The 25773-nt window shown below is 34.8% G+C and overlaps 1 protein-coding gene across 13 annotated transcripts in view; it reads left to right on the forward strand.

Annotated features, from left to right (window-relative positions):
- Positions 1–25773, forward strand: part of AGFG1 (ArfGAP with FG repeats 1) — a 66025-nt gene that overhangs the window by 27742 nt on the left and 12510 nt on the right. For 8 of the 13 annotated variants that reach the window (XM_072961767.1, XM_072961769.1, XM_072961768.1 and 5 more), the window contains exons 3-7: positions 12255–12370; positions 15727–15889; positions 16905–17058; positions 23856–23975; positions 24632–24703. In XM_072961767.1, coding sequence (XP_072817868.1) covers positions 12255–12370; positions 15727–15889; positions 16905–17058; positions 23856–23975; positions 24632–24703 — 625 coding nt within the window. The remainder of the gene's footprint in view (positions 1–12254; positions 12371–15726; positions 15890–16904; positions 17059–23855; positions 23976–24631; positions 24704–25773) is intronic. The other 5 variants (XM_072961775.1, XM_072961774.1, XM_072961776.1 and 2 more) reach the window with 2 other exon arrangements.

A 25773-nucleotide genomic window follows, 5' to 3' on the forward strand; every position in this document is an offset into this window, starting at 1 on the left:
GCTATTTTGAGTTTATTTTTGTGTATGGTATGAGGGAGTGTTCTGACTTCATTGATTTACATGTGATTGTCCAGTTTTCCCCACACCACTTGTTGAAGAGACTGTCTTTTCTCCATTGTATATTCTTTCCTCCCTTGTCGAAGATTAATTTAATTGACTGTAAGTGTGTGGGTTTATTTCTGGGTGCTGTATTCTGTTCCATTGATCCATATGTTTGTTTTTGTGCCAATACCATGCTGTTTTGATTAGTTCTATTAATTTATATTCAGGCTTACTATTTTTTTTTCATCTGTAATCTCTAGTCATCAGATTAAATAATTTCTGTTTATCCCCACCTGACTCTTCTGTTATCTCCAAACTCCAGTTTTTTATTTGGAGTTAATTTGGTATTATCTTTTCCAGTTTTAGAATTACATTTGGTTCTTTTTTACAGTTTTATTTCTCTTCTGAGGTTTCATACTGTTTTATTCATTGTAAGCATTTTTTTCCTTTATGCCCTTGAATATAGGGATACTAGCTGCTTTAAATTGTTGTCAGCTAATTCCAAAGTCTTACTATTTCAGGTATGTCTCCCTGATTGCCTTTTCTTTTGATTATGGATGACGCTTTCCTGTTTCTTTGTGTATCTAGTGGCTTTGGATTGCATCTGGAACATGGGAATGGTAGGTTGTAGAGCTTCTGGATTCTATTTTGTTTATTCAAAAAATACTGGTTTTGTTTGTTCACTTTTTACTTTAGCAGACCCTGCTTCTTTTGGTGGGTGCCAGTTGAAACCTCTGCTCAGTTCTTTTAGTCTTTAACTACTTTGAGTCAGCCCTGCACGTGCCTAGGTCATGGATGAGCCAGAGATTTGGGCAAAGTTGTTGTGCAAATTTTGCAGCTTTCCTTTTTTGGATGTATCTCTCGCTTTCCAGTTACTGTGGTTGTGAACTCTGTCTTTAGCATTTGTGTATTTCCTTTTGAGTCTTAGCAGCTCTGCTTGGCACAGGCCTGCTTTGAAATGATGATCCTTAAAAAGAGAGCAAATATCTAGAGCTGTTTCTTTCTTACAAGTGGTGACTCCACTGCAGTTTCTGTTTACTTGTGGTTGCTCTCTGGTGTCCTATAGTTTTTATAACGTCCACTGAGTGTGTAGTTGTTATTTGCATAGTTGTTATAGTTGTATTTGGGTTTTAATATGAGCTACTCTGACATTACTAAAAGTGGAACCTGCCCTGTTTGCCTTTTAAGTCTTTCTTATTCTATAAGTTTCCCCTTCAGTTGTTTACTCCTATTCTCTCTCCTGCTCCCTTCTCCCCTCTCCCAGTTCAGTCACTTGTTCAGTAGTTTTCCTACTGTCAGGATTTTGCTGATTGCATCCAGGTACTGTCAGTGCTCCTCTGTCATCTCAGTTACCTGCAAATAGGTAGTTGGGTCTAGTAGCTTCCTAAGGTTCACATTTAATTTAGGCAAGGGGGAGGACTCAGTGTTTCATAGGTTGGGTGGTATGTTCTTTTGTGGAGAGAGACACATTTTTGTGTGTTTGTGTATGTTGGGGGTGGGGGCCTAATACTACTGTATGCCTACATCCATTAGTAGAAATTGTGAAATAATGACAACTTTGTGATTTTCCAGGTCTGGGGATCTGTGCGGGGATCCTTGAGACCTTTACAGTGGTTCTATAAAGACAAACAATTTTTAATAATAATTCTTAAACTCAGTTTGGTGTATTTACTCCCATTCTCATCATTCTCATGAGTATATGGTAGAACTTTCTAGAAGCTGCATAACATAAAAATACAGAAGCTGATGAGAAATCAGCTGTCTTCTGTTTAAACAGGTATTAATGAAATTTGCAAAATGTAAAGCACTATTTCACTAATTTTTTGTTTTAGAAAATATAGCTATTTTTACAGTTACAAGTCATTTACATTACTGTGCAATAGTTTCATCGTTAAGAGTATATTAAAACTGGGGGAGGGTACAGCTTAAGTAGTAGAGTGCATGCTTAGCATGCATGAGGTCCTGGGTTCAGTCTCCAGTACCTCCTCTAAAAGTAAATAAACCTAATTACCTCCCCTCGCCCATCAAAATAAAATAAATAGTACAATAATAAATAAATAAACTGTTTTTAAAAAGTGTATTAAAACTATTTCTCATAAATATCATGTACATAAACAAAGCCATTTGTGGTCCTAAATACTTAACTGTTTTCAAAATGAGTTAGTTCCATAGCATCTTCCAACAATGACCAATTAGGGTGTGGGTGTGAGTGTGTATATATAGTTACATATGATATATATATATGTATATCAGTAGCAGTTTCTTACTGATGTTCAGCTGTCCTCACTGGACAAAGGAATAATCTGTTTTGGAAACCTACATAAAACTTACCTATTCTGCAGATCTCCTTTTTACTTAGAAGAGCTTTGCCTAAATATTCCTTTTTTTTTTCCCTCTAATATTAACCTGTAAGCCATCTGTATTTTGCAGATATTCAAAGAAAACTAAATGTTTCTTCTTCTCATGATTGATTTATGTAGAATATGGCACATATCAAGTTTACTTCAGAGACTTGTTTTGCATTTGGGCCTGTTAGTCTCTCTGTTCCTTTGCCAAGGGCTACATTCCCAACCTTAGTCAGCTGCCTGGCAAATGCATGCCTTTGGTCACCAGGACAACCAGACAATAGAGTGTCAGTCCAAATCAATCACTATCACTGAGCCTTAGATGGAGCTAAACAATGGGTGAGTAGTGCTCATGTTAGAGGTGGCATTCTGGTATTGACGATTTCCCTAAACCATTGATAATTCACAAACAGTTCTTACTTCATGTCAAGACAAGTGAATAAAACTGTTTTTAATATTTAGTTCTAAAGGAAATATCAGGCCAACTTGCCCATTCTACTCGCTTGCTTACCTCCTCATTTTTACTAGCTACATTCCGGAAAATGTAAAAAGTGTAAAACTTGCTCTGTAGAGAAAGAAACACAAACCTTTGGTAATTTTCCCTTCTTGGTGAGTTTCCTTGTTAGATTCTTACTGTCTCAGGGAATGAGAATACTTTGCTTTAAGAGACTTCACAAAGTAAGTTTAGAACAAATGTAACCAAAACATTGGTGGGGATTTTTTTTTCTTTTTATAGAAAATGGTCCAAAGTTCATCGAAAAGATCAAAGAAGTAAAACTAGCTGGGAAGAATTTGTAAAGCAAAGATTAAATAGGATTGGCTCTGGTGGACACCAAATATCTGTTTATAGGCAGTAATTTGCAATATAAACTTGAAGTAATTAATTGCAACAATCTGAAACTAGTGCAGTAATAGGCCAAGGTCTGTAGACTGGATCCCGGGATATACTATAATCTTTATATGTATTATATATATTTGTGGAGTTACTATAAATGAAGTTCGGCAGTCCAGTGTGGAAAGAATTGGTTATTCAATAAATGGAGGTTCAATTTGAATGAACTGATAAGATATACCAAAATAAATTTCAGAAAAATTTTAGAGTTAAAATTTAAAAGCCATAAAGGAACCCATAAAATATAGAAAATAGCATCAGAGTATTTTCTACAAGATACTTATTCATCTTAAAAGGAAAAATGGTGACTTTACTATGGAGAAATCTGACCTATATCATTTTAACCAAGTGATTAAAATGAACATCACCAGGAATGGGACAGATTGACATGTGCCTCCTGATGTGATACACTGAGGAGGATACAACATCACTTATGTGGTATTCCTCCCCCAAATGCATAAATTCAATCATGAGGGAACCTAAATTAAGGGACATACTATAAAATAACTGGGCTGTACTTTTCAAAGATGTGAAGGTCATTGAAAACAAAAATAGACTAAGAAATTTTTCCCAATTAAAGAAGACTAAGGAGATAAGACAGTGATGGAATCCGTATCGAGAGAACCTTTTCCTTTTGCTATAAGGAATATTGTTAAGCTAATTGGTTAGTCTCTGAATTAGATAAAAACAGTATGATTTCCTGATTTTGATAATTGTGTTATGGTTATATAAAAGAATATCCTTATTTTTAGGAGATACACATTTAGGGGTAAAAGGTCATGTCTCTAAATGGGTTCCAAAAATGTTTTTGGAGAGAGAATGATAAAGCAAATGTTAACCTTAGAGATTCTTGGTAAATAGAATATGGACTTCTTTCCACTGCAGTTGCAACTTTTTTGTAAAACAGATTATTTCACAACTGAAAAATAGGCAAAACTAAATGGTAGTGTTTAAGGATGTATACACTTGGGAGTCAGTGTTCAAAAGAGCACAAAGAAGTGATTACTATAAAAATTAATAGCAAATAATAGCTAACTACATATTTAACATTTAAATGTGCGAGGACTTTATGGACTAAAAGCAATGGAAGAAATCACAAAGGTAAAAATTAATAAACTAGCAAAAACATGGAAACTTGTTAAAGACATAGCATACAAAATTAAAAGACAGAGCAATTGTTTTGTTACACATACAGGGTACCGGGTAATTTACGAATGTCATTTTAGTTTGATAAAATAATAATCTTTCTCCAAACTACTGCCACTTCGCTAATGTAATACATCTTATATTTTGAAGTTCTTTGTAATTTATAAAGCACATTCATGAATAAACGTGTGTTTAGGAAGTGAGAGTTGCTTACCAAGCTCATGCTCTTTACTGAAGGAAGAAAGGGGGAAGGCTCCCTCTCCTGGGAGAACCACAAAACAAAACACACAGCTGACTGAACAGGAATGGATGCCTAACCCTAGGGGCCAGTGACTGATCAGATCCTTCCTCTTTTAAGAAATTGAATTAAGGCGCACAGAGGTTAGACTGAAAAGATAAATCACTTGAACTGAAAAGACAGTATGTAGGTGGACCATGTGTAGTCTTAACAAGTGAACACAAAGAGAAAATTTTTACTCGGATAAGCGAGACCAGGGATTAGACACAGTATGAGAAGCAAAAGTGATGAACTGTGTTTGCGGGGACAGGGGTGTGGAGAAGTGCCTAGGAAACAGGTAGTCAGCTTGCCTGGGTCCCAGATGGCTCCGCTTGCAGCCCAGTTTCCCATAAAGTTTTCGTTTTAAGTGTTACCGTACACTTGGTGTAAATTTGTTTGATCTAGTGTGGCTGGGCTTTGGTTCTTTGCAGCCTGCCTGGAATGCAGGTCTGTCTGATGTTAGAGACATTAAACGAAATAAGGCATGGGAGTGTGCTGTGAGTTGTGCATACTGACTTCTACTAAGTCTCCACCGTAGGTGTCTGAATTAAGAGCTACTGGTCTCCATCACAACTCAGACACTTGCAAGTAAGTTTTATTACTATTTCCATTTATTTAATTTCTAGTGTGCTAAATATTTGCTGCTTTTATCTTTTCTATTTCTTTGTAATTACCAGTTATTTTGAAAACAAGTGTTAAATACTTTTTAATCTTTCCCTGATACTTAAAATCTGGTACTTTTCTCCTTTATTCTCAAGTGAATGGGTATGTACAATAAACTGGCCCTTGGATAGTCCTCACTCTTAAAAAGTTCTTCCTCTAGGGAAAAGCTTTCATTTTATGTTCATCTCTGTTATTCTCCATGCACATTATAGCACATACCTCTAAACAGGCTTTTATTTATTATCCTACTTAAATCGTTGTTATTCTTGAATGCTAGGATCGTATCATAGTAAGTCCATGTTGCAGCTGAGTCAGGGGTTGATAGACTTTTTCTCTAAAGGGTCAGATAGTAAATATTAGGCTTTTGGATCAGTGTCTGTTGTAACTACCCAGCAAAGCAGCCGTAGACAATAGATAAACAAGCGGACATGGCTGTGTTCCAGTGAAACTTCAGCTGCAAACACAAGCTGTAGGCCACATTTAGCCTGGTCGGTATAATTTGCTAACCTCTGGCCTAAATCTGGTGTAAGAATTTGGATCAGTGAATTTTTTACTTTTGCTTGAGTAAGTTGGTAAGTTAAATGTTCTAGGTCAGCATGTATATTTTAGATGGAACGAAGGGAAAAAAAGATAATTTCTACAGTTCATGTATTTCAGGGTTGTTAGGAAGTTACTTTCACTCATACACCAGATATTTATTTAGTGTCAGGCACTAGAATACGGATAGTGGTGAATCAGAGAGAAAGGTCCCAGCACATAAAATTTACTTATGGGGAGACTGCCGGCACATAAAATTTACATCTAGAAGTTGTGAGATAAAGGGCATGAAAATAAATAATACATCGTGATAATGTGTGATCTGAGTTTTGGTGTGGGGAATGCTGCCCCTTTGAATTAGATGATCGGGGAAGACTCTCTAAGGGGGCCTGTGTGGCTGGAGTGATGATGTAAGATGAGGTTGGAGAGTCAGTCAGGGGTTAGATCCTGTATGGCCTACCACCACCTGCTGGCAGTGGAGGTGGGAGGAGAGGAAGTGGTTAGCAACCTTAAAGAAGGCTACTGGATGGGAGTTTTCACTTTAGTGAAAAGACGCAGCGAGGCTACATAAATGCCACATTGAAGACATTAAGAAAATAAATATCCTAACCTTTCCCACCTTCTTTTCTTTGATCTGCGGACAAAGTTTCTGATCAGCTGGATCAGCTGTACTCCACCAGAAGCTAGGAGGCAAGAAAGTCCAGTTGTGTATCCAGACAAGTCAGGTGCCTGGAGAGAGAGTAGGGTAAGAACTAGAGCTAGAAGGGCAGATGACAGCTCCCCAGCACTGCACCTGAAAGTGATAATAAATACACGCAGTGCAAGCAGTTTAACAAACTCGGCTATAAACACCGAAAGTAGGGAACATCCTTACTAATTCTCAATTACTCACATATTAAAGGAAGAGTAAGCAAACAGTGTTGCATCAGGCAAATACATATGGGTAGAGGTAAGATGTTACAGTTTTGTAATCCTCTCAGGGACAAAAAATAGAGTGGAAACTTGCTAGAATGGACTTTTACTTTCATTTAAACAACCCCTTATTAAAAAAAAAAGATACAAAGAATAAATGGAACACTACTCTGCTTGCCACCTCTAGGTCCAAAAATACAAAAATAATGAAAGGAAAAAGTGCTCTGGAATTAGAGAAATGTTTCCAATTAGCCATCAACTAGGGTTCAGCCTCTTTTTTGTCTTTTCTCTATGGAGACGAAGGATTACTGCTTTCTTCTGTATATAAGACATAATTACAGCAGTTAACAATACCGCCCATAAAATACAGGAACAAATAATAGGAAACTTAAAGAACTGAAAAATTCATGAACAAGTAACCTAGTATTTACTTTTTGGGAGCAGAGAGAAAAGTATAACAGAAATAAATATTAACAGGAAGTAACATTAGAAGCTCTCTGGAGAGTTACTGTTGCTAACCCTGGGACACGATACTCTCACTGTGATTTCCTTATAGCCTACCTACGCGTTAAACAGTCTCTCTTAAATTTCTCAAATTGCCCAAATTGAGTGTGCCATCTGTTTCCTAAGGCAACGCTGATTGATAAATACACTTTAAAATATTTTAGATTCTGTCAGTGGTTATTGTGATTGCAATTCTGAAGTAGATTAGCACTAGAATAAGGGAAAAGTTATTCTGACAGTTTGACTAATTTATTCCATTGGTTGATATGTGATTTTATTTTTAATTCTTGCATAAGATCTGGTTTTGAGTATTTTCAGTGTGTTTGCTGAACACTTAATATGGGACAACCCATTATTTTAAGCATTGTGGAGAGTTCAAAAGTAGATGAGACACATGCTCATAATTCTAATGAAAGTCAGTTTGTTACGAGTTTCATGTGAGAGGTACAGAGTGCTATAGAAGTTCAGAGAGGGAGATTATTCCATTAGGACGTGTTGATTCTGTCTGCAGCAGGAATGAAGAGAAACTTGCAGTTTCCTGTGTTTCTGGTGAGGCCTCTACTTCCCAGTCCTTGCTTACTTTATCAGTCTCTGACCCACCACTGCAAACCATGTAAGAGACCAGGCTCCAAAGTAATAATAACTAGTACTATTTAAAAGTCACTGTATATCCCTATTCTGAGTGGAAAACTCATTTAACCCTTTAAACGTTGCAATGATATAGGTTCTATTACTAAACTAAGTTGGAAGTCAAGTGAAGGCAGTCTGATTCTCTAGTCCAGGCTAATAACTACCATACCTGCCATGTTATTCTATAATTAAACCTGATTATCCATCCCCTACCCCCCGCCCCAAAGAGACCATCCAAACTAATTTGCTCACGAGTGCAGCCCTTTCAAACTCATGGCTTTGGGATATCCTTCTGGTTCCTCAGTGGTGTTTGTAGACCGCGGCCCCATGGTCCTCTTGTCAATAGATTTTAGCACCTGCTGTCTCGTCGTGTTATAGTCATACTAGTCAGCCCCCCTCATTTGTTGTAGATTTTAGAACCTTACATAGTAAGTGTCTTTTTTTCACCAGTGTTAATAATTTCTGCCAATCTCAGTGTCCACATAGATAATGTCCTCCTGAATTCCTTGACTTCTTATTTCCAATAATCCTTTGTTGTAGTTTAATCTTTTTATTTATTGATAACTATATTAACTTCTCAGATTTCAAGTTTAAGCACCCTGTTCTCTGACCACCACTGCTTCCTTCTTTCAGCTCATTCTTTCTAATTTCTAACTCCAGCAATTTGGGGACAACCATTTAAGGCCTCCAGTCCACTGATGCTGAATTTCTTTGTTGTGCAACAGCCTTATCATGTTTTCTTAACCTAGCTTTGATTCCATAGTCTGTTAAAACCGCTCCCTTTTAACTCCTGTTTTATTTTGCCTGATTAAAACCAGCACTCTACCTACTTTGTACTTAAACAGCCGGATGAGTCTGGAGGAAAACTCAACTGTTTGACTAGTTTCACTTTAAATACTCATGATCCCAGAATGGTGGTGCTGCCTGCAGTTTTAGTTGATTGACTCTCCCATTTTCCTTCATCTCTGAAAAACCTTCCCTTTTTAGTTGATGGTGTTTATTATTTCACTTAAAAAATAAAACAAACATGGAAAAAGAGAACTTTATGCTTTCCTATCAGAAGATCTACAAACGTGAAAGAGTAATTTCAGTAGAATGATGGGAGCAAGAGCCAAGTTTCCAGGGACTAAAATGTGAATGGATCACAAGGAGATAGAGACCATAACGTTTTCCCAGATGTATTCCTGGAACACTATCTTTGTTAAATGAATCTTGCCCTATAATAGGTTTAGTGGCTAAGTAAATTTGAAATGCTAAAAACTGTATATAGTATATATATGGAAAGGAAGTTTCCATCTGCTGGCCTAGATTTTACTAAGGCATTGGTTTTCAAACTTTGGCCTATTTCACAATCACTTGAAGGGCTTGCTAAAATACAGATTGCTAGGTACCACCTCCAGAGCTTCTCATATCACAGATTTGGATGGCCCCTGAAAATCTGCATTTACGACAAGTTTTTGGGTGACACTGATGCTTCCAGTTCAGGAAATTGGGAAATCACATTTTGAGAGCCACTTCACTTGACTAAATATTCAACTGCCAAGAGTGATGGGTAGAGTTAGGATTTTAAGCAGTATAGCAAAAAGTTATTGTGGGGTAACATAGTCAGAAATAGAGCTAGTATCATGGGACTTGGATAGTGAGGTAGCACAAATTTGTAGTGGACTCCAACCGCCAGTTTAAGTAATTTTCCCTAGCAGTTTGGCCTGTCAGAGAGGAGTAGAATTTTAGCAGCAGTTAGTACAGAATTTTGAGGGACTTACAAGCTGCTAATGTGAAATATCTGTGAAATTTACCATCAAACACTTCGTCTTTGCTTTGCATTATCATGATGAGTGCCAAAACAGTAACTTATGATCTGTCTTTCAGCCCATCTCCCCATTAATACAGTTAATGTTTCTTTGAGCATGCCTTTGTTTTCTCACTTGGGAATTTTTAAAATAGAAAAATTGGAAACTTACATTTCTCTGTTTATGAGTGTAATTGTAAAGCCACAGAATCCTTCAAAATTACATTTTAGGAGAATCATTAGTCAGGTTTCTGCCGTGTGTGTGTGTGTGTGTGTGTGTGTGTGTGTGTGTGTTTTAATAGTTAGTATTTATTGGAGAAGCTGGCCATCTACAGGGTTTATATAGTATTTCTGGCAGTAAGTCGCATTACCATTCCTGGGTGTCTGCACTTGGGCTTTTTTATAATGAGATCGTGCCTTCGCCTGGGCCTCACTTGTGTCTGCTGTGCTGCCTTAATGATTTTATAGTGTCTGTACTGAGCCCAGAGTAGGAGAGAACTGCAAGCAATGTTCCTTTGAAACACACTTTGGGTACATGTTAGGAGAGGAGAAGAGTACTGAGCAGGTAAGCTTGAGAAGGATGCTGCTTTTCCTTCTCTGCTTTCTCAGATCTGTGTCAGGCTTTTGAAGTTAGATATTGTATTCTTTTCACAATGTTACAATTGGTTATTCTTTAAAATAATATAATTTTGGAACTTTGTGGGCTTGTTTTTTGTAGCTTTACTGAGGAATAATTAATTATAAAAACTTGCATATATTTAAAGTGTACAATTTGACGAATTTTTGGCATATGTGAAACCATCATTACAGTAACAAGCTAACATGCATTTTCATCATTTCCAGGAGTTCTCTTGTAATGTACCTCCTGATCTGCTTTCCATCACTATAGATAAATTTACATTTTATAAAATTTAATTTATTTTTACCTTTCTATATATATTTTATAAAAGTATAGTCAGTTTGAATGTTGTGTCAATTTCTGGTGCACAGCATAATGCTTCAGTCATACATATACATACATATGTTTGCTTTCATATCTTTTTTCACCGTAAGTTACTACAAGATAATGAATATAGTTCCTTGTGCTATAAAGTACAAACTTGTTTATTTTATATTAAAATTTTAAATGAATTACACAGTATGTGCTTTGTTGGGGGGTGGTTCTGACGTCTCTCAGTCAGCATAATTATCTTGAGGTTTATTTTTGTAGTTGCTTCTATCAGTAACTTGTTCCTTTTTATTGCTGAATAGTATCCTATTTGGATATTCCATTCACTTGTTGATGGATATTTGGGTTGTTTCCAGTTTGGAGTTATCAGTAAAACTGCTGTGAACATTTGTGTACAAATCTGAGTATGGACATGTGCTTGAGTAAATACTTACAAGTGTTTATTCAATAGAGCGTGGCCAGGTCATATGGTAGGTATATGTTTAACTTCTAAGAAACTGCCAGTTGTCTTCCAAACTGGTTGTACCATTTTACACTCTTGAGAGTTCCAGTTGTTCCGCATTCTCTCACCAACACGTGGTATGTTCCGTCTTTTTAATTTTGGCCATTCTGGTGGTCTTATATGGGTGTCTATGCAGGGGGTCTCTGTGTTGTTTTAATTTGCATTTTCTCCATGACTAATGATGTTGGGCTGCTTGTTTGCCATCTGTGTATCTTTAGTGAAGTGTCTGTTCAGATTTTCTGCTCACTGTTTAAAAGAATATATTGGTTTTTTGGTCTTTTTTTCATAGTTGAGTTTAAAGAATTCAAGGTCTTATACACTTTGCAACTACTTTTTATCAGTTGGTGCCTTGCCTTTTCATTTTTTCTTTTATGTCTTTTGAAGAGCAACAGTTTTTAATTCTGATAAAGCCCACTTTATCAGTTTTTTTCTTTATAGTTCTCTTTAGTCTTTGTGTCCTATATGAGTTCCACATCACTTCATTTCTTTGATTTTACTAAAAAGTTAAATATCTCAGATTCTCATTTTTTAGCCATTAGGAAAACAGCATAGGAGGTAGCTATAAAGCTAGAGTTGTCTTTGCCTTGTATATTTGTTATTGTTACACTTTAATAGCAAATTATTTATGATTTTAGTACTTTTTATTTGTTCTTTTTGTTTGATTTTTAAACCTATCAAGGAAATTGATACTAGTCTGATTGCTCAGTTTTAGGGGGTGAGGGGACTGGGGTTCATAAAGGTTATGTGACTGTGCTAATGGTTTATAGTTTATGATTATTCCAAGACTACAATCCCAGGTCCTCCTAAATCCCATTTCACTATTTGTTTCCCTGTGAGGTGCAGTTCTTTGTGATGCTGTTGACAAGATTTTATTGCATACTGTAACATATTCAAGTAAATTTAGTTTCTTCGTTTTTTTCTTCATTGCTCAGTGTTAGAAGTATCCTCATTGAAAGCAATGTTATTAAAATTAAGTAGGTTAGCTTTCTGAAAGAATCTTAATTTTCCCTTAGAATTTCATTAAGATGTTGAATTTAACACTTTTTTTTTTTAATTCTTTCCAAAGGTCTGTAAACAGATTTGGCTAGGATTGTTTGATGATAGATCTTCAGCAATTCCAGACTTCAGGGATCCACAAAAAGTGAAAGAGTTCCTACAAGAAAAATATGAAAAGAAAAGATGGTGAGTCAATAGTTTGTATTTAGAGCAAAGGTTCCGCAAATCACGTGAATTGTGGGTAAGAATAGTATGACAGGAAGGAAGGAAATAGGTAGGTAGGAAATAGCTGGATACTCATTGTACTTCAGCCTTTTATTGGATTTGGTTTCCAAAAACCTTTACTTCTGCTTTATGTTAACTCATCAGTGCCTAGCAGTAGCCTGTTCCTTGTCAGCAGGCTTCCTACCCTTTTTTCGGAAGTTAAAAATTCTTCCTTCTAAGCCTTGTCTAGCCCTGTTAGCTTCTCTAGACATCTTAGTCTTATAAAGCCTCCTTTCTTAAAATCTTCCTTCATTTAACAAGTGTTTGTTTAGTATCTTTTATATGGTAGACACTGTGCTAGAGCAGTCGTGTAGCAGTCTTTTCCCTTAGTTGCGTGTTGTGATGATTCTTTGCTCAAAATACCCCTCACTGCCCCCCCAAGAAATCATTTTACCACTTGATTAAGAAGGAAGTGTGTATACTTCTCTAACTAAATCTGTCAGATGTTAATTTTTTTAAGTTAAAAGAGGCTGGACATAATGGCTCGTAAGCCTTTTAAAGCAGAGCAGGGAATGTATTCGTAGAACTAGTAGTGTTCAGCTACTTTGAGCTCTTCATTTTTAGCCGTGTGAGCACCATTTAAGCCAGTTTACTAAGACTCATTAATGATGAATTCTTGGTTGTTTATCAATATTCAATAATGTGTATTTATTTCCTTCTTGGGTTAAGAAAATCAGAGAGAGAGTTACAAATAGAGGGAACAAATAATGAGAAATAAATAGCCTCTTGTTTCCCTGAGGAGCTGTATTTTAACGCAGAGAATAATAACCTTCAAAAGCCTGTTTTGGTTGAAGGAGTACTGCTGTGAGTGAGATACCTCTACTTTCATCCAGCGTGAGCATATTAGAAAGAAGTGGCCCTGATTTGTAAGTTCTGTGAACTTCGTATTCTTAACTGCTGTCTGGAGGAGACTCTTTTTGCCGGGGCTGTATTCAGCATTACTGGAAACATTAGGTGTGAGTGTAGAAGAAAACATACTAGTAAGATTTTAGTTCAGGAAAGAAGAAAAAAACTTAGAAGGTAGGGTGATAGTAAAAACATGGTGCCATAAATGATTCTCTTAAAAGGAAGTATATAATTATCTTTTTATCACTTTAGTTCTTAATTTACTAGACCTTTTATCTCGTAGTTAAGACCTTTCTCCTTACGTAGCCCTGGTCTGATTTTTGATTTTCCCAACAGTTTTACCAACTCAAAGTTGAGTAGGACTTAACTGGGATTTCAGATAGTTTAGCTTCAACTAGCAAGAGAAAAGTGTGTGTAAGAGTTGATACAATTAAAACCGGCAACCCTGCCATTAATAGTAGTAATAATCAGCGGTAATAAAAATTATTCATTCAAACCATAACCAAATAATTATAAACTTCAAGTAATTGTAAACTTCAAGTAGTTATGTTTCTTGTTATCTTTTCTGTCCTGAAAAACAAGATAGTAATAACAAGAGTAATACAAATACAAACTTTAATTGGTGGGTGGGGGAGAGGGAGTGACCACTATTAAGGTAGGCCAGGCCTGTGCATTTGAAACTCACACTGCTGCACACCTGTGACATGTAACTAGAGAGCGGTGCAGTGGGTTTTTAACATGACATAAGCACTGTCCAAATGCAGTCCCCCTAAAAATCCTCATTGTAGGCAACTACACTTAAAGCACTGAGGATATTGGTGTCATCTAAAGGGATTTTGAAATTGTTCTTATGACCAGTTTTCAAACTCACTTCCTGTGCTATACAAGCTTAGCTTTTTCACTTTTGATTAAGCAAGTGTTTGAGCCAAAGACTATTATCTGGTTTTATCCTTTAGTAAGACTTGGCTGTACTAAAAAATTGGCATCATCATTGATAGATCAAATTATGGGAAAGCGTGACTTCCTGTTTTCTTTCTCATATCCCATCATCTCTCCCATTTAGTGGAAAAAAACAAAGCAGTTTCATTGTTTGTGGTTATTACATAATTTGATAATAGCTTACACATATATAGCTAACACCCATATCAGAAAACTGTTGTTAAGTACTTTATAAATGTTAACTTGTTTATAACTCACAGCAACCATATTTCAGCTTTATAGATGAAAATTTGGACTTCACGGAAGTTGAAGTAGTTTGCCCTAGATTTCATAGCTATTGAGTGATAGAGCTGGGATTTGAACTCTGACTCTGGAATAGCGCAGAAAAACAGAGTTTTTCTACTTCTCCCACTTGCGTGATATGGGGGGTGCAGGAAGGGTAGGTAGAACAAACCTCAGAAATACAGAGAGCAAAGCTCTCACGTGGTCCAGTCCTGGAAGTCAGCATTACCAATATTTGGGCATTATGTTCTTGCTACCTCTCTTCCTTCCTTCCTCCTTTTATCCTGTGAATCCTTACATGACTGGGATCAAACCTGGAAGACCTGTAAAGTCTTGTGGACGTTTTTCCACATCAAGACAGAGTTGTTACATAGTGTTATATTATATAGATGTTAGCATAATCCCTTTAAGTGTTTTTTCTCCTGGTGGATTTTGGTTTGTTGTCCAGTTTTTTGAAATTTTGAAGAATGCTGTGGTAATATACATAACACATATATCTGTGTACACTTACCCAGTTATTTCCTGAGGATAAGTTTCTGGAAGTGGTACTTCTGGGGCACAGAGTGTACCTATTTATGTATTTTAATAGATAGTAACAGAATTTATGAAGTTTATACTCAGATCAAATATGAATGGTATTTTAATTTGTATTTTTATTAGGTTATAAGTGTTTTCATTTTTGTCTCCCTTTGTGAATTGCTTCTGTCCATTTAAAAATTGGGTTGTTAATCTTATTCTTATAGATTGATAATAAGCCTTTATATTAGGCTATTAACTGTAATATAATAAATGTTTTTCCTTCCTTTTGCTCTGTTTTCAAATATTATTTGTAATCTTACTATTACTTGTGATCTTACTTTAGTTTTTAAAAATTAGAATTATTAACTATCATCGTGATTAACTACAGGTCCTCTGTTTTTAAAAAGAACAACTATTTAATAGATTTTATTTATTTTCTTAGAAAAACTATAAGTAAATAATTGAAACAAGTTTTGTGGTTAGTCTTCATTACCCATTCTCTGAGTATTTCAGTTAAGTTTAGTCTTAAGCTATCATTTCTAAGAGGCTTTTGAAATATGATTAATATCAAAATATTATATAGAATTAGAATTAGAACTAGTCTTGTATAGAATTAGAATTAAGCTTATCATATTTGAGCTTTCCTGCATCTTTCTTAACTAACTGCCTGTTCAACTTTTCATGTGTTTTAGGTATGTCCCACCAGAACAAGCCAAAGTGGTGGCATCAGTTCATGCATCTATTTCAGGGTCCTCTGCCAGTAGCACAAGCAGCACACCTGAGGTCAAACCACTGAAATCTCTTTTAGGAGATTCAGCACCAGCACTGCACCTAAATAAGGGCACACCTAGTCAGGTGAGTAGTCTTTAAGGCTTTGTAGAGGCTTCTCCCTAAGGAGAATTGAGTGCCGTGAATTTGGGAATTTTTTAAGACAGTAGCATAACCTTGTATACCAGTAGCATTGTGTCTTAATGGTTTTTAATACATTAAAGATTTTTGGTTAAATGGTTGGAATGTGTTTTTTTGTTTTTTTTGTTTCTGCTATTGCAAATACGAGTTTCTTCATAAAGATTCACAGGACCATTGTTACAGCTATCTGTCATATAACATTTAATGGTAAAACATGAATCTGTGGTGACCATCAAAGTTAGAACAGTGCAGCCTCTGTGATACACTTTTATAGGAAAGGATTTCTCAAGCAGTAGAATTTTTCCCCATCCTGATTGTGAAGCATGTTTGTCACTGAAATGCAGGTGGCTTTGCATTACATACATTATTCTAAAAAACTGAATAGACCTGAAGTCTTTTCAGAGGTTAATATCTAGAGTTTATGCTTGTGTACTTCATGAGAGTTGACTGAGCTGTGGCAGATCTGTTACTGTGTGGCATTAAAACATTTGTCCTGCACAAGAATGGTTCTGAGACATGGCACTATTTGAATTAAATTCCACCCTTTTTAATAATGTATATACAAGGGCATCTGATAAATTGCTGTTTTCACCAAAGGTTTGAGTAAACAATGAAGAGAAGGGTAAAGTCAGTATATTGTAACTTTTCCCATGGATAAAAGATATGTTCTGTAAAAGCCTTGTCATGCTGTCTTAGCAGTAAGTCTGTCTTGCATCATGAGATGTACCAACTGCTAATAATTATATTTCACTGATTTTGACTCTATACTTACAATCGAAAGATAATTTGGGAATAGATGTTGAAAATTTGTGCTTTCAAAAAACAGCAAAGAACTCAAAACTACAAATAAAAGATTATGTAATATTTAAATTGTATTTTAAGCTTGATGAATTGGAAATAGTTTTATAAAAATTTAGCAGATCTGACTGGAAGCTCTTCATAGTTAATATGTGGTTTATAGTCCCCTGTCGTAGGTCGCTCTCAAGGGCAGCAGCAGGAAAAGAAGCAGTTTGACCTTTTAAGTGATCTTGGCTCAGACATCTTTGCTGCTCCAGCACCTCAGTCAACAGCTACAGCCAATTTTGCTAACTTTGCACATTTCAACAGTCATGCAGGTAAGTGTTTTTTTCCAAACAGCTTTTGCCAGAGATACATATGTAGTACCAAGAGACATCCATTCGTTTTTAAACTTAAGTATCAGTAAGCGAGTTCTGTTGAGAACATTTGGTTACCCATAGCTGTTGATGTGTGATATGTAATCATGTAATTCTGATGCTTTTTAATCACAGAAGAGATTGTACTTAATGTTAAATACTGATATGACCCCTTTCCAAAGAAAAATGGGGAAAGACTTAAATTTTTTTTATCCTGTTACTATGGAACATTGCAAATATTCAAAAGTGACCAGATAATATAAACTTCATGTACCAGTCATTCATAGCTTATCTCGTTTCATGTAGCATTCTACTCATTTCCTCCTCTCATATTATTTTGTAGCAAATTTCAGACATACTAGTTTATCCTTAAATTTTTTATATGTGTAGGACAGAAGTACGGTGTTAAACATAACCACAGTAGTATTTTACTGCTCCCTAATTAATAGTAGTAATAAGTAGTCAGATTTCAAGTTTTCATTTCAGTTCAAACACACACACAGTTTATTCAAATTGAGTTTTAAATAAGGTCTGCACTTTGCGATTGTGAGATATTTCTCAGTCTAGCTTCTTTCTCCATCCCTCTTTCTCCTCTGCAATTTATATACTGATGAAACCAGGTTATTTGTCCTTTAGAATTTTTGGCAATCTAAATTTATCGATTGCACCACTGTGGAATCCTTTAACAGGTTCCTCTTTTTCCCTGTATTTTCTATAAATTGCCAGTTGGATTTAGAGACTTGGTTAGTTACAGGCTCTTTTTATTGAATAGGCAGCAATGGTGGAGGGGCAGGCCTACAACTCAGAGTTTAAGAAGTGCAGAATATTGATTGTTTTTGTAATGTTAGCCTTTGATACTCTGCCTAGATCTATCGTGCAAAACGATGATACTCTAAATTTATCATCCCTTCGTTTATCAGCTGAAATACTTCTTTAAAAAATTTTGGTTAACTAGTGATATACTTAATATAGGAAAGTCAGCGTATGATTGATTCCAATAAAGATTTCAGACTGAGTTGATTCCCTAGCATTTTTTAATGGTGATCTGATTTTTCTTTAGTTTCATTTTGAATTCCTAGGTTTAAACATTTGGTGCATCTTAAGTTTGTTGTCACTGTTACCTTTATTAATGCTCAGATTAGCCGGCCTTTGGAGTAGGAATATCTTCAGGTTGGTGACTGAAGATACAGCTCCTACTTTATTCCCAGATTTAACATGTTTGTTACAAAGAGTTTAATGCACTTCACCAGAAATTAGAAATTACAGGGTTCTTTTGTTAAGAATATACAAACTTTATAGCGTTACCTAGGTAATATTTAACAGTTGATTAGTGAAGTGGTTTAGACGTAGTCATTTGTGTCTCTCTAGTGATAACAGTAACGGTCTACGAGACAGTGAAGCCGCATAATGTAGTGCAAAGTAACGGGCTTTGGAGTCAGAGTGACCTGAGTTCAAATGCTGACTTTGTTCCTTATTGTCTGTTTTAGAAGGTCTGATGTAAACAATCTAGAAGCATACACTGTGTTTATAAGAGAGATATGCGTGAAATCTATTTTGAATGCCAGTAAGTTTTCATGTGTATGTTGTAGAAGGTTGACTCATCTACATTTGTGAGTGATTGAATGAGCATCAAATAAAATGTAGAGCACTAATTTAAGAATTGATCTGGTCATTTTGAAGCAGTTTTATTTGATAATTTGAAACTTTGCCATATACTTTTGCATGTATATATTTCACTATTTTATAAGCATAACAAAAACCAGTGCTTACAGAATTGATTTCCTACTTGAATTTAAGGACTTATTTTACTTTTACTCACCTGTGAAATTGTGATGCTATCCCTTTTTTCCTTTCCTTTCAGTTTGAGGTCCTGGATGATAATGGTGTATCGTGTATATATGTACCCAAAAATGTGCTGAGATAGTTTGGAAAATTGTAGAAAAGCTACTCTTCATCCACATTTCTTTCTATGAAACATGGAACTTTTTATTTTAACTATTATTAAAAGCATTTCCTAAGGATAAAATGCTACAGAAGGAAATTATGGTGTAATTTATGTTTGTGTGTGTGCTTGCTTTAAAAAAGGATCCTAGGATAAAGATTTCTTTCAGGAGAGATTACACTGAGAAGGATAAAAAATCAGGAACCTTAAGTTGTTGGGACTGTGGTAGGATTTTTCCCTCTGCCTACGTTAACTAAGCAGCAAAAGTCCAGAAGGAGACAGAGGAGACTCTCTTTCCTTCCACTCCAGCTGGGAAGTCAGTTCCCTCTGACCAGACGAGAGCCCCAGCTCTCTGTTCCCACCTCTTGCTTTTCGAATGGTGGCCAAAAGAGTTGGTGGAAGAACCAGCAGATAGAGAGTAAACCTTGTGTAATGTAGTCTGCGTTTATCTCAATTTTAGATTTATTGTAATACAATTTGAAATAATGGGTAAGTAACTGCCAAACTTTTTTTGTAAAATTTCAGCTTGGTTCATGTTTCTCTTGTGGATTCTTTTCTTTTGAGGCACTTTGTGAATATTTGCAGGTCAGGGTATTAATGTTATACTTTTCTTTGTAGCTGTATTAGCCAAAAATGGACAAGTCACTGCAACTCCACAGACTAATTTGTACCACGATTATACTCATATTTTTAATAACTTCCTTAAAATGCTTTTTGAAAATAATTGTCATTATTTAATTGTAGAAAATGTTAAAATCATAGATTTCTTTTTTTAATCAGGTTGATAGATGGTTGTAGATGTTAACCATTTGTCTGCTTTCCGCATACAGCAGAAATGGTAGAACAGATGAGTCTACGAGGAAATGGTTTAATAACCATGCAGATTAGGTCAGGTTGTCTGAGAGCAGTAGTTTTTTAGCCTAACGTTATTTCTTATTTATGAATCACCACTCAGATCACTCTTCTCTTACTTCATTTGATTCCAGGAGAATAAAATATATATGGATATTGCAAGAACAAGCTAATAAAATTACTCATTTTTTTCCCCATCTAGTAGAGTTACATTTTACTTTAAGTAGTTTTTAAGTGTAAATCAGTATCATGGTTCAGTCTGAAATGACTTTTTCCAGAGCCTTTGCAAGCACTCTGAATTTTTATTTTTCCATAAATGGTTCACAGATGTAAAGTCATTGATAGGTGAGTTCTCACCCTGAAGTTCTTGTTTAAAAAAATATATATTAGGTGAAAATTTTCTCTTGAGCAGATTGATGTGACAAATGGAATCTTTAGTAAGTAGCAAATGATAATTATTCAGATATGTCGATCTAGTTAGCATTGTTTTATAGGAAAACCTGTTATTTTGCAGATAGTTTAATGACTTAAAAGCCAAAAGTCTTTACCCTTCTTTATTTGAACATTCTGACTGAGATGGTGTGTGTGGATGTGTGTCAGTGGTGTCAGTGGTGGGGTCATTGTTGTGTTCAGGAAAAGTCATCTTCTACAGAAATATGCATGCAGTTAGACACATAATTTACTACAGGATGTAATAGTTATTTTGCCTGGTAATAAACATATCACAGAACCTATAAACTGTAAACTGTAATTGATTTTTATCACACCTTATACTAGGGATGTCAAACTCAGTTGCCTTGCCATCCAGTTAATACAAATGAGTATTATAATGCACTGTGGAAGGAACCATGGTGACCCTTTCAAAGGAGGAATGTTCTATAATTTCCTCTTGCCACATGGAAATACAGGCTCAGAATTATTAAATACATTGATTTTCTTTTAAGAGAAGCAAGAAATATTGTATAATGTGAAGTACTCTTTTTAAGTGTTAGGAATTGGTGGAAATAATCTAAAATATTGTGTGGGTTAAGAAAGTATATTTGTTAATTGAATTTGATGTGGGCAGCCAGTTTCCATCCTCTGGTCTCCAGACATTTCTTTTCAACCTTTTCTCGTAAGTATCTGTTTCTCATTGAAGAGTAAGGACAACTCTGGGCAAGATTAAGGCTTGTTAACTTGGTACCTTAAATTCTAAACTGAGTTGACTCCTTTGTGCTTTTTGAAATAAGATTATTTAAGAAGCATCTTTACTATTTTTGTGACATTCTTTTTAGTTTGGATTTTTTTGCGTAGAGATTGCTTGAGGTTCCAGATAATAAGTTTTATTTATTGAATTTACTAGTGTTTAATTTCCAGAGTTGTGTTTATCAAAGTTTCACTCCACAACACTTAAATTTTTAAAGTTACTATATCCAGTTGCTGAAGACAGTGAGTAGATTCAGTGTTTACGAATAAAAAGTGATAGGAATATTACAAAACCCTGTCTTGCTATAACGAATAGAATTTGATTAATGTACTTTGTGTTTTGGTTGGAAAACATTGGGAAAATATGAATGTGATAAAATAGACTTGACAACAAAATGGATTGTGTTGAACTGTTGTTTTTTCTTGATGATGTTTAAATCATGTTAAGTGTATTTTTTTCCCCAGATGATGTTCTAAATATGAATGTAGAATGTTATTATTATCACTATTATTATTATAGACTACATAGTCATACGTTCAAGGCTATAAGCCATAAACTAGCTTAGGGACCCAATTCCTGTTTCTACAGGGGACAGATGTATTTCATTTGTTGTTCTCAGATGTACACCTGAAGTGTTAAAAAACGTGGAAACTTGCCTTTTGGAGTATAACGCACTCTAAATTTGGCCTTATAAACTTATTTTGTCTCTTAGTAGAATTTTCTTCTCTGTCACTTAGTATTTCAAAACTCTTAAAGAATTTTTTTCCTAGTGTTTCATAAGTTACAGAATCATAGTAGTCAGGGTGTTGGATTTGTAAGTAGAGACCATCTAGTGAACCTTCGTGTTTTGTTAATGAGAAAACTGGTAGAGCCAGAACAACTGAGGGACTCCTCTAAGGGTTTGCAGTTACTTATGCTAGGATGGACTCCTCTGATTCTTATCTTAGATTCCCTTTTCACCAAACTGTCCTTGCTTACTGGTGTTCTCAGCAATGCTAAATGGTAACTGTGTTTAAACTTCATTATTTTAACTGGTATAGACACTTCTTCCAAAATACTTTTTTAAAAATTAAATTTTTATTACATACTAGTATTTCTTCCATTTTATTTATTTTGGGGACAGTGAAATTTCAGCCTGTAAAGAAATTGAATTTTGAATTTTACCATATTAAGTAAAAACAGCTAAAATATTGCAAGGAGTCCAGAAAATACAGAATTTATATGTTAAGCAATAAGCAGCCTTTTAATTTAGGTACTTCTGTGCAGTGCTTGAGAACTAGGACAAAAGTGTTTTAAAAAGGTTTTCAAGGACAGAATGTGAGCAGTGACATGTGGGATAGCACTCCACACGTCAGAAGTAGTCAGTGTGAAGACACAAGAAGGGAAGTGGCACAGATGGGGAGTAAAAGGCGGGGTCTACTTTAGGTATATTTCCTCCCCTACTGTCCTACCCATTCAGATATATCCAGAACAGCAAGTACATACAATGCTGTAAGTTCTCTTGATTTTCTTCCTAGAATAATGTTTTACCTTGTTAATGGACCTTTTTTTCTATACATGTAATACTATGTTTAATGAAATTGGGAGATGAAAATGTATCTGGAATTTATTAATCTATTTATCTTACTAACTTTGCTACAAGCATTTTTGTATAGGACTGAATATTCTTTTATACAAGTTTTTAAAATGGCTGCATTGTATTCCAGCTTATGATGCTCTGTAATATATTTAAGTGATCCCTTACTGGTAACCATTCTGATTTTTTCAGTACTATTATAAAAAATTGTTTAGCTGTTAGATTCAGCCATGCTCATTTGCAAAATTGTCTCTACAAAAACTACCCAGAAGTAGAATTGCCTGCAAAGGATTTGAAGTGGCTAACTCACTTTGTTGATGACATTTAATCTTTCTCCCATCTCCTGGACATGCTTTTCATTCTTACCACTTCCGCATTCCCTTACCTGTATACTAATCACTTCTTACTTACTCTTATCTTATCCTCTATAAATATCTTGTCCAGCATCTGTTTTGGCCTTAAAAGAATCTTTTCAATCATTTTATCTTACTTACATATTTAGGTTGGTGACCAGTTGGAAAATGCCAGTTGGTCTTTTTTGCTAGATAAGAGGTGCATTTATGCTGTAATTTTTACTAGCTTTCATTGTTTCTCGAATTTTAATATGTGTTTTAAAATGAGAGGCTTCTAATCAAATACGAGTATCTTCAGTTTATTGAGATCATGTCTTTCTTGTTACACATTCAATTTTTTTTTTAGTATGCTGTGGTGTGACATAGTTGTAAACTTTAAAAAAAAAACCAAGAAGAATATTAATGTAATTAAACTATCTTTGTATCATTATTTTAGGTTCACATAGCTGATAAATCACTCATCACCATTTTAAATCTGAATTTTCTAAATGTATCCTGTATCCTGCATCTCTGTCTGATTTACTATAACTCATATATTTAGTGCTCTTAATTCAGATTTTCCTTTAATAGAGTCACTTTATAGTACTATTTCTGAGGTCACTTAAAGAGTATTGTGTACAAATTTATTGCGTGAATTGTTTTGGGAAATTTCTGAATATCTTTTAGTAGATTGCTTGAAATTGGATGAAATAAACACTGGTAAAATTTAAAATCTTATTTCTAAATGAATTCTCTTTGGAGTAAGTTGTGAGACATAGAAACTTACATAAAATTCTTAAATTCATCTATCATATTTTTCATTTATAATTTTCATATTCATTAACATGTGTTGTTCCTTGCCATTTACAGCTCAGAATTCTGCAAATGCAGATTTTGCAAACTTTGATGCATTTGGACAGTCTAGTGGTTCGAGTAATTTTGGAGGTTTCCCCACAGCAAGTCACTCTTCTTTTCAGCCCCAAACTACAGGTAGAGCTTCTCCAGCATTATGCTTAAATGTTTACTTTATAAAATAAAACTTGCTAGATACAGTTTTAGAAAATTACTCTAAACTTGAATTCTATGATTATCTGGTTTTAAAATGGTTCTATCTTACAAAGCTCTGGGGAAACCTGAAATCTTTCTATTTTTGTTTGTTTGTTTGTTTTTCTGAATACTGGTTATTTTTGTCTAAGTCACATCTGTTCTCCTTTTCCTGCACATGAATCTTCCTTAAATTTCCGATGCACAGAGGCATTACGGTACTAAAGTTTTTTAGGCTCACAAAACACATTATGATTTAGTTTCTGAATAAAGAAAGCTAATTGATTGCTTCCAGAGAACTAAAAATGTAAGTAATTTTCAGGGCAACAAGCTTTAGAAAATAAGTGATATTAGGTTGGTAGATTGTTTAAAGATCACTGTAATAAACTTGAACATACTTTTCTGTGCAGGAATTGTTCTTAAAGCATTGAATACTCTCCCATAAACTATTGTTTTCAGAAACTCATTGAACCCTTGTTTAGAATCTTTGGCTGATTACTTTTTGTTCAACTTTTAACTCTGTGTATTGTCTTAAAGCCTTTTCTTTCAGTTTTCTTTTTTTTCTTTAAATTTCATCATATACATAATTTCTGGCTGTCCAGCATTTAGAATGCTTTCATCTAGCTGCAGTTTTGGTGAATTTACTTCAGCTTTTCCTCTCCAGGCTACCAACAGTAAGTTCTGTTGTCAAGTAGGCATCTTTTACTAATTTGTATGCTTTATGCTATATTTCTTAGGCTTTTCAATTATAGGATGTGAATCATCTTTTAATGATGATCCTTCATAAGTTCTCACTTTTACCTTCTCTCCACTATCGCTAAACTTAAGAGAACACAGTAGTGTGCGATAAGAGAGTTAAGTTAGTTGATTTAATAATTCAGTTTTTAATACTTTGAAGTAAATTTCTTCATTTAGATTTTGAAAGCTTAGTATATACTTTGTTCATCAGCTCCTTGTAACAGATCACAGTCTTTTAAATACAAACATTACTTGGTTTTACTTGAAAGCAACTGAAGTTTAATTCCTGAAAGAAATTTTATCAGTATATATTTGTTTTAGAATGTCTAAAAAAACTGATTGATGGAAAATGTTTTATGTTTGTTTTTTCTTTAAGATAGGATGTAATCTTTCTGTTTCTGAAATAACCTTGAAGTGTGCTTTACTGTCACTTTAATATATAACTATATGTATATACTATCTTGATTACTAAAGCTAATGTTTAGGCATAAAGAACCAACATCAAAAGTATAGGATCAAAAGCGTAGACTGAATATATACTAATTTTAGTATTTTGGTGATACGTTAGGGAAGACTCTAAAATACAGAATAGTCTTTAAAATCTTCGCAGGATAAAGTTGATGTAGTAATTAAATTATGTATTGTGTGCTGTAATTTTTTCCTTGAACTACATAGCAGGGCATAATTTTACTGAAGATTGTGGTATTATGTGTACATTAAATTACTGTGTGGAATTAAATAATAGCTCTTCAAGTGAAGTAAGTCTAAAGCTCAAAGTCTCCCTTTTAAGAAGTTTTGGATCAAAATAGTGCTTCTTACATATTTTAAATCTCTACCCTGAGATTTGTTTCAACCAGGTCTTCATCGGAGCTAAAAAAGCTTTTGTAGTGTAAGATATTTTACATCTTGCCTACTTAGTTTTTTTTTTTTTTTTTAGGGAAAACTAATAAAAGGTTGTGGTATATAGCTAATGTCCTGTAGAGTAATGAGCTCCCAGCGAGGTCGT

Source organism: Vicugna pacos, chromosome 5 (assembly GCF_048564905.1).
Source record: "Vicugna pacos chromosome 5, VicPac4, whole genome shotgun sequence".
In the NCBI taxonomy this organism is placed as follows: domain Eukaryota; kingdom Metazoa; phylum Chordata; class Mammalia; order Artiodactyla; family Camelidae; genus Vicugna; species Vicugna pacos.